This window comes from Carlito syrichta, unplaced genomic scaffold (assembly GCF_000164805.1).
Source record: "Carlito syrichta isolate Samal-C Ts95f unplaced genomic scaffold, Tarsius_syrichta-2.0.1 Scaffold312719, whole genome shotgun sequence".
Lineage (NCBI taxonomy): Eukaryota > Metazoa > Chordata > Mammalia > Primates > Tarsiidae > Carlito > Carlito syrichta.
The window spans coordinates 675376-684065 of NW_007256815.1; the positions used below are offsets into that span (position 1 = coordinate 675376).

General features: G+C 57.0%; 2 protein-coding genes across 2 annotated transcripts; one reads left to right on the plus strand and one right to left on the minus strand.

The window, feature by feature from the left end:
- The first annotated feature begins 1015 nt into the window (after positions 1-1015).
- Positions 1016-3426, plus strand: LOC103272526 (testis-specific serine/threonine-protein kinase 5-like). The gene is given in 8 exon segments (XM_008070014.1): positions 1016-1196; positions 1199-1218; positions 1596-1703; positions 1929-2131; positions 2216-2271; positions 2635-2769; positions 2858-2971; positions 3365-3426. Coding segments are annotated over 8 exon segments (879 nt in total).
- A 651-nt stretch (positions 3427-4077) lies between these two features.
- On the minus strand, positions 4078-7061 carry HGH1 (HGH1 homolog). Its single transcript, XM_008069990.1, has 6 exons — positions 6438-7061; positions 6256-6359; positions 6060-6158; positions 5765-5856; positions 5551-5673; positions 4078-5473 (listed from the first exon to the last, which is right to left on the minus strand). The coding sequence occupies exons 1-6, from the start codon at positions 6983-6985 to the stop codon at positions 5300-5302; spliced, it is 1140 nt and encodes a 379-aa protein (XP_008068181.1). The 5' UTR covers positions 6986-7061; the 3' UTR covers positions 4078-5299.
- Positions 7062-8690: the final 1629 nt, after the last annotated feature.

Sequence of the window (8690 nt, forward strand, 5' to 3'; positions counted from 1 at the left end):
AATGTGGTAGTTACAGATGGTGTGACTGCTTAGAATGGCATCTAGCCCACAGTTGGTGCTCAGTAGATGTTAGCCGCTATTCGTGGCAGTAATAGTGCTCACAGAGGCCTCTAGGAGCCAGAAGACAGGAGGAATGAAGTTGACGCCTTTCTTGGAGCTGAAGGTTCTGAAGTAGGCCCAGACTCTGGCCCTTGCTAGTCCTGGGATGTATGATCAAGTCTGCAGAGAACTATAAGTGGGAGGCTTTCTGTGACATGCCTGTTCTGGTTAAGAGGATTTTAGGCTCCAGTGGAGAAGGCTAGGAGGTGTGGGTTCCCTGCTTACTCTTTTTCTGGCTCAGCCTGTATTAGAGCTCAGCTGGTTGTTGCCTTGACACTCTCTCAAAGGAGAGAAAGTGCGGTTGGAATGGCTGGCATATATTGTATCCCTTTTCCCTTCCTTTTGCCCTAGAAAGTTGGCCCTCCTGACTTTGCCCCCACTCTACATCCCAGTTTCTTTAAGGGCCTGTTGTGGCCAGCCATGTCCAGAGGGATCCACAGAGGCCTCACCCTGACCCTAACCTTTTAAGTGAGTTCTCACCCCACATAAAGGGCCCCACACAGGACAGGGCTGGTCCCACCAGGTATCTTCAGACATCAGAGTGGGCAGGTCCTGGGCAACAAAAGGATACCTGCTTCGAGGGCACAATGCAGGTACAGCTCTAGAATCTTCCATTCTAGAATCTGCCCCCTCCTTTCTCAGAACTTGGCCCCCCAGGTCAATCAAGGACTGTGTTACCCTGCTACCCTGAGCTGTGTCAGCCCACACCCCAAGCTGTGATAACCACCCATCCTGAGCTCTCAGCCCCTGTTACTCCCCTGCCTCTGCCCCAGTCCCACAAGTCTTCAGAAACTAGGCTGCTGCCTGGTCCTCTGCTGCCCCAGCTCCTCTGAAACAAGTCAGGACTCAGCTGTCCCATCCCACAAAACTGGTGGAGCTGGACCACCAAGTCCCATTATGTGGTACCCTGCCCTCTATGAAGGGCAGCAGCAGGCAAAAGTTGGACCAGAGTACCTTCATGGAGCAGGTGCATGAGTGCAAGGACAATGGCTACCTGCTCTCCTCTACGAAGATTGGCTCTGGGGTCTTCTCCAAGGTGTACCTGGCCTACGCCACACGCGAACACATGCAGCACAACCCCAAGCTGTCATTCGACTTGGGGGCAAGCATCACATCATGGTGAGGCAGGCTCACCTCCTTCCCAGGGTCTCTTTCCCAGGGACTCCAGTGGCTCCCAGCCAGGGCCTAGCAGGCACCTCCCTGTCCCAAACACACTCAGGGATCTTCCAACTGCTCTGGCTCCCTCCCCCAAGGCTCCTTCCCTGGCCCTGGAAGCCTCCCCAGGACTCCTGCAGGCTGATCAACTGCTGTTCTCAACTTCCCTGGAACACATAGTGCCAGGGATAGGAGGGGTGGAATAGGTCAGCACTGCCGTACAAGGACTCAGTCAAACCCCAAGTTCTGCAATGTGTATAAAGGACAGAAGGGGCTGCCATGCTATAGTCTGCCCCTGCAGGGGCTGTGTCTGCACACAGCAGCCACCCTCCACCCCACAGGTAGCTATCAAGAGCATCGCCACAGCTGAGGCCCCCTTGGAGCTCTCCCGCAAGTACCTTCCCCGTGAGATCTCCTCACTCAATGCTACCTACAAGCAGCAGAACATGGTGGGCAGAGGTCTCAACACAGCCTGTCCCCATCCTCCCCATCCCCAAGGCCAGTCCTCACCTGCCTGCTGCCCACCCCAGACTTGTCACCTTTTCCCACCTGGTACCTTCCTTTGTCCCTTAGGCCAGAGCCAATCCCATCCTGAAACCCATATCCAGTACCCTTGACAATCCCAGCACACCCTTGGCCTTGTCTCTGGGTGATGGTAGGTGGGTGGGTCCCAGGTGCAGCTGTACGAGACATATCAAAGCAGCCAGTGCTCCTACCTGGTGCTGAAGTTGGCAGCCAGAGGTGACCTGCTGGGCCACATCAATACTGTGTCAGATCACTGCTGCTGCCCAGGGCTGGAAGAGGAGGAGGCCCATAGACTGTTCTGGCAGCTAGTTAGTGCTGTAGCCCACTGCCACAACGCTGGCATTGTGCATCAGTGAGGGTGACACTTGGCCCACTGCCAGCCTGCACAGAGACTCACTTGAGCCCAGGTCAGTCCCACTTCCCCTTCTCCGTGCAGGGACCTTAAATGTGAGAACATCCTGCTGGATAACCAAGGTTTTCTAAAGCTGACTGGTGAGCCCACCACCCCTTCCCCAACTCTACCCCCAGCCTTAACTTCTGCAGAGGGCCCACGCTCTGCTCTTGTCCCAACCAGGCCCCTATCTTTGACGATGATCTAGCTCCAACCTTCAGCCCTCCCAGAAGGTCTACAGATCACCATCACCTGCAGCCTGAACCCACTGGCCTAAATCTCATGTGTGCTCCCAGTCCAGGTCCACCCTTGCCCACAGTTGTATTTTTGCTGTTGCCCATGCATACCATATGCCCCCATGAGACACCCCCACAGCCATCCCTACAGACCAACATCCTCCTGAGCCCACTCTCCCTGACACCCTTGCCCCTCCCTGCACTATCCTCCACACATGCCTTGTGTAGATTTTGGCTTTGCCAACCGCATGGGGCTCAAGAACTTGCTGCTGAGCACCTTCTGTGGTTCTGTGGCCTACATGACCCCAGAGATCCTCAAGACCAAGAAGTACAATGGGGAGAAGGCCGACCTGTGGAGCCTGGGTGCTGCCCCACAGGCACCCCTGACCCCACGGCCAGGACCCATGGGAGGGATGAGGGGCTACACTCTGAGGAGCTCATGCCACCAGAGGTGTCATCCTCTACGCCATGGTGAGTGGGAAGCTACCCTTCAAGGAGAGCCAGCCCCACCGCATGGTACACCTGATGCACCGCGGTCCCACCTTCCAACCAGGTCTGTCCCCAGGTGAGTACCACCTCTCAAGCCTGAGCCTAGGCCCAGAGAGTCGACAGTGAGAGACCTGGGCTCTAAGAAGGATCATCCTGCATGGTGGAGAAAGTGATGGGGATAGACTAATCAGGCATCCTCCACGAACTTTTGGTCCACAAACTGCAGTGATGGGGAAGCCGGGCTAGGGAAGGACCCTTACTCACCCTGGAATTCAGGAAAGGCAGTGGCTCCATTGAATTAGAACTTAAGCTCTGCACTAGCCCAGGGCAAGCTGCCTCAGCTCCCTGTGCCTCAGTCGCCCCAGCAGTGACACAAAGACTGACCCCTCAAAGCTGCCAGCACTGTTGGCAGTCTTGTGCAGGGTGCACTGGAGAGCAGGAGGCCACTGCCATGAGCCCTTGCCTGCAGAGTGCCAGGACTTGATCCAGGGGCTGCTCCAGCCACGCCCACACATACACCTGGGCCTGTAGCAGGTGGTCACTCACGGCTGGATGCTGCCTTCATTGCACACTCTCTTCCACACCATACTGGGTGTTGCACCAGGTGTGTTATGACCTGTGGGGTGAGTAGTTGGGCAGCGGGTGGTCCCTCTGCATCCCATCTGACTGCACTGTGGTGCCTTACAGAGAAGGAGCTGGAGTCCCAATTCCTAGTATCCCCAAGTGACATGAAGCCCAGCAGTATGGACTTGGAATCCCCGAGGCTGGTCCTGCAGCTGTGGTGCCCCCAGCGGCCGGATGCCCCAAAGGAGAATGCCTCTAACCCTGAGATCAGGCCCCTGAAGACCAGCCCCAGAAGAGATGCAGGTTCTGCCTGGCTAGGGCTCCAGACTGCCACCACAGCCAGTCTGGGGGTAAACACCTCCAGGCAGCCAATGTTGAGGCAGCCACTGTCACTGTGCTCCAGGTCTGCCATCAGGAACATGCCTGGGCACTCCCCAGTTGACTGAGGGTGGGTCAGTGGGTATGGCAAGGCCAGATAAACCATTCATTCTGTGGAGAGTACAGATGTCTTAGTACCAGAAGAGGGCAGATGGCCTCCGTGTGCCTTGGCAGGCTGAGGCTCTGCCACTGCCTTGTGGGGTTCCTGGTCAGGGAAAATACTGGTCCACACATGACACCTGCCTAGGACACCAGAGCTTTAATGGTGGTAGGTTAGAGGGGACCTGGAGGGAGATGCCTGGGGTATCCAATGAAGCACTCAGCCAAGGCAGGAGAACACAGGGTAGAATGGGCCTCCAGTGTGGAGTGGGCATTCTAAACTCCCAGGAAGACAAGTTAAGCTCCTTCACCAGGGTTAGGAGCCTGGAAAGGCCTGTCAGTGAGGGGCCATTACTCAGGTGCTCAATGCAAAAGGTGGTGGTGAGGTCTGATGAGAGGTTCAGGAGGAACACAGTGGAGTGAGAGCCACCATCACAGTCCATGGGGCTTGGCAGTTGCAAAAGTGGGGGGCAAAAGGAACGAACATAGATACAGGGGAAAAATAGATCCAGCTCCTAGGCCCATAGTGGGAGCCAAGGAGGCAGATGGTAGTTGGGGGAGAGGCTTGGACAGGGGGCCAGGCTGCAGGTACATCTGAGAGGCTCTCTGGAGAGGTAGGGAAGGGAGATGCCTAGTTGGAGGGGTTGGAGAGTACTAGTCCAATCCAACACTAGGAGATAGAAAGACATAGAGAGGTGACAAGGGCTGAGGGCAGGGCCACGGGTCAAGCAGAGAGGTGCAGTCCTAGGAAGACCTCAGGATCTCGGTATGTTGGGTCAGCCCTTTCAGGCCAGGGCTCAGGCAGAGGGAGCTGAGGGAACCAGGGATTGGGGCTGACAACAGGGGCACTACTTATACTTAGGCGCCCTCCTGTGCCCAGATCCTACAGTACCCTCAGGATTGGGAGCTGCAACTGGCTCCTCAGGGCTCATAGTGTTTTTCTGTCCAATGCTCCCATCCTTGTGCCTTGGAAGAGTCTTCTCATGGCTCCACTGGCCATGAGAAGACTCTTGACTCCACCTGATACCTCCACCTCATATGGAGGTGTGGAGGCAGAAAAGTTACAGGGCTGGCCGGCTTAGGCTCACAGTACTGCTCTGCACAACCTGCATTCTTGCTGATAGCAACATGGCACAGGGCTGGGCGGTGATTTCAACCCTCTGAAGTTTATTGGACATTTGCTCTAGGGCTTTTGGCATGGACTGGAGCCTAAGTGTAACTCTGCAGAGCATAGTATCCAATCAAGAGGGCCTGGAGGGCATGCAGGTAGCTACAGGAAGGCCTGGCCTGAGAAGCCTGGCAAAGATGGGCCTGGAGCTGGTATTGGACTGCAGGGGCCTCAGGTAAGTGCACTCCTCTCCTCTCATGGCTCTGGGACCAGCTCCTGCTGCTCACGCTCCAACTGCTCCTGCCTCTCACGCTCCAACTGCTCCTGCTCCTGCTGTTCGAGCTCTTGTAGCTGTTGGTCCAAATCCTCAGGCAGCTGCACCTCCAGTAGGTTTTCCATGCCATGCTCAGGCTCGTCCCCAATAAGCACCTGTCAGCAAGGGAGGCAGGTGAGCAGCTGACCAGCTACAGGCACCCCTTCCCCAGCCTCTCCAACCCTGCAACCACCTGGATGAGCTTCTCACAAGCCAATCGCACATCAGGCTCCGGCTCCCAGCTGTGCAGCTCTCGAAGGATCAAATAAGTTCCCTGGTCCCGCACTAGCTGCCTACCTGGTGCTGTGGCCGTCAGCTGAGGAGATGAAAGAGGTTACTCAGATATCATTATGCTCATATGTGTGTCAGGTGGGGGGTGACTTTACTGTAGCAGGATGGCTGCTCACCAACATGATAGCTTCAATGAGCATCTTGCGGATGTCTGCATCAGGCTCTCGCTCCTTGTCTGGTAACAGGTACTGCAGGTCAATAGGCAGCCCTAGGAGTGAGTGTGGGAGCCACTGGGTCCCTGAGTTGGGACAGCTGAGCCAGGTTCTGCCTGTGTAAGCCCCACTTGTGCGCAGCAACTCCCAGCTGGAAGGTTTCAAAAGGGGCCTGGGGCCTGGACACCACCTCCTCCCTCTCCCCTCAATGACGTCCCTCCTCTCCCTCCAATATTGAGGCTACACGCTAGCCACTCACGTTCCGTTTCCTCCTCAGAGAAATCCTCAGGCCCAGCTAGGGGCAGCAGCAAGACCGGGAGAATGTCCACGTCAGGCCCGAGCAACCACTCGTGGTGTCCTGGGGATGAGGAGGAAACAGGACTGAGGGCTGGTCCACAGGGGCCTCAGAGTCCAGTCCCCAGCCCCGACAACTCCCCCACCCCAACACCACTCACGGTGCTCGAAGCAGCAATTCCGCAGCGTCCCGACCACCCCGCCCCTGCGCACTGAGTTTTCTGGGTGTTGTCGGGTAAGGAGTAGCAGTTGCTGGATCACGAACCTGCAGAGAGGAATCATTCAGGGCCGTCCCCGCTCACCTCCATCCCTTCCCTGACCGCGCGTGCGCCCTGCGCTTCACCTGTTGGGATCCAGCAGAACGGCACGCACCTCAGGTCGCTGGCTGAGGTTGGAAAGCAGCGGCGCCAGGTAGTGCAGGGACGCGCGAGCGTTGTAGCTAGGCGAGCACAGCGCTCTCACCAGCCGCTCCAAGAGTATATCCCCCCGCTTCGCGGCCGCCAGCTCTGCCATCAGGGCGGCACACGGCGCTGGCTCGCGGCTGAGATTAGCCAGCGCAGCAGCCGCCTCCTCGGCCCAGGGCCACTGTGGATCCAACACGCGGTCCAGCAGACGCATGGACAGACCAGGAATGGCCTCCAGCAACGGCTCGTGCAGTCCGGGGTCGGCGGCCAAGTTCACGAGAGCGCGGGCAGCGTCTCGGGCAGCGTCTCGGGCTGGGGCCGAAGCTAGCTCGGCCAGTGCCCGCAGCACCGCCTCCTGCTCTGCCAGCAGCTTGCGGCCCGGCCCAGAACCTGTCAGTGCCAGCACGTGATGTGCCGCCGCCGCCTGCAGGTCTGCCCGCGCGTCCAAGGCCAGGAAGGGCAGCAGCTTCGTCGCGTCCGCCTCCATCCTGACTCCAGCCCTCCCGAGCGCCTACGCCAGCTGCGTCCTCCCCTATGCCGACTGCCCTTGGCAGTGACTTACCCCCACCGCCCCTCCGGTCGGCTCCTGGCTCAGCAGCGTGAACCAGGGCCCCGCCCACCGGAGGAGCGAAAGCCGCAGTAGCCAATCCAAGGCTGCGAACTCTATGCAAGGGGCGGGACAGGAGTATGGAGGCGAGACCAGGACGGGCGCGAGGGATTGTGGGTCTCGGCTGCCGACCGGAAGTCACGCTTCCGGGTGCGAGCCTGGCAAGAGTTGAGATCCCTGCTAGTGTAGACCGTTGGCTTCTCCGGCTCTCCCGCGCCCCTTCCTCTACCCGCACAAGAGGTCCGGTGCGTTCTGACCCGAGTCCCGTCTCCACAGTCGCCGGGTATCCTTCGTGCGGTCTCGGCTAGGTCCGGCTGTATGCCCTACTAGGCTCTGGTTACACTGAACCTGGTCAGGTCGGCCGTAGCCTCTCAGACATCTTGAGGGTCTAAGGGGCCAGCGCCCCGGTTCCCTCCCCGGCCTGGCACACAGAGGTAGAGCCGTGTCTGGTCAATGAAGGGCTGAATGAAGGAATGGTCCTGGACCTCCTTGTCCAGACTGCTGCAACCACCGAAAGCTCAGTACTAAGGGTGTCCAGGGCACCGGACAGTACAAAGCCCCAGAGGGAGACCCGAGGAGGCAGCATTGGATGGACTCTGGGCATCTCAGAGCGGGGAGCATTTGTCAGGACTTCTTTAGTCGCGAGTAACAAAGCCAACTTAAACTGACTTGAATATGTTAATGGGTCCAGTATAACTCAGAGGTTTGGAGGAAAACTGACTTCAAATACTGTTGCATACAGGAGCTGTCTCCCCTTCTGTCGCCCTACTTCTCTGTAGTTCCATATCATTTGCACCTTCCATAGGCACATTTTCTTAGTATAACTGGGAAAGAGGGGCACTGTGACTTCCCAGACTCGTGGGCCTAGGTGTAGACAGTTACCCTCTCCTAATATCGAATTCTGTCCCAAGGAAAGCCTCCATTCAGTTCTACATGAGTCCTGCACTGGGCTAATCACCGTGGGAGGAACAACATCTTTCTAGGGACACATGGACTTGGGAGGAAGGGAGGGTAAAGAGGCACTCTAACATTTTTTTGTGAGTACCTGCTATCTGCCAAGCTGGTTACTCAGGACTCAGAAGACCAAGGTGGATGATTCCTACAGAATGACTATAGAAGATCATAATCTAATCAAGCGATGGTCTCTAGATGCAGCCACTGTCCCAGAAGTAGCACCCTTTTTTTTTTTTTTGAGTCAAGAGTCTCACTCTGTCATCCAGGCTGGAGTGCAGTGGCATGCGCACGGCCACTGCAGCCTCTACCTACTGGGCTTAGGCAATCCTTCCATCTCAGCTTTCCAAGGAGCAGGAACTACAGGTGCGCACCACCACACCCAGCAATTTTTTTTTTTTTTTATTGTAGAGACGAGGACTCATCAAGTTGCCCAGACCTCACCTCAGCCTCCCAAAGTACTAAAGTACTGGGATTACAAGCATGAGCTACCACACCCAGCCTCAGAAGTAGTATCTTTTTTTATTTTTTTGAGTTGGAGTCTCACTCTGTCGCCCAGACTGGAGTGCAGTGGCCTAGCCACCGCAGCCTCGACCTGCTGGGGCTCCGGCGATCCTTCCACCTCAGCTTTCCA

What these genes read in the sequence shown, in the direction of transcription:
- HGH1 (XM_008069990.1), bottom strand. Translation starts at nt 6,985, where the DNA reads ATGGAGGCGGACGCGACGAAGCTGCTGCCCTTCCTGGCCTTGGACGCG. An exon ending in GAATTGCTGCTTCGAGCACC is followed by an intron (nt 6,159 to 6,255) that starts GTGAGTGGTGTT and finishes CCTCATCCCCAG; the next exon opens with GACACCACGAGTGGTTGCTC. An exon ending in TCATTGAAGCTATCATGTTG is followed by an intron (nt 5,674 to 5,764) that starts GTGAGCAGCCAT and finishes TCATCTCCTCAG; the next exon opens with CTGACGGCCACAGCACCAGG.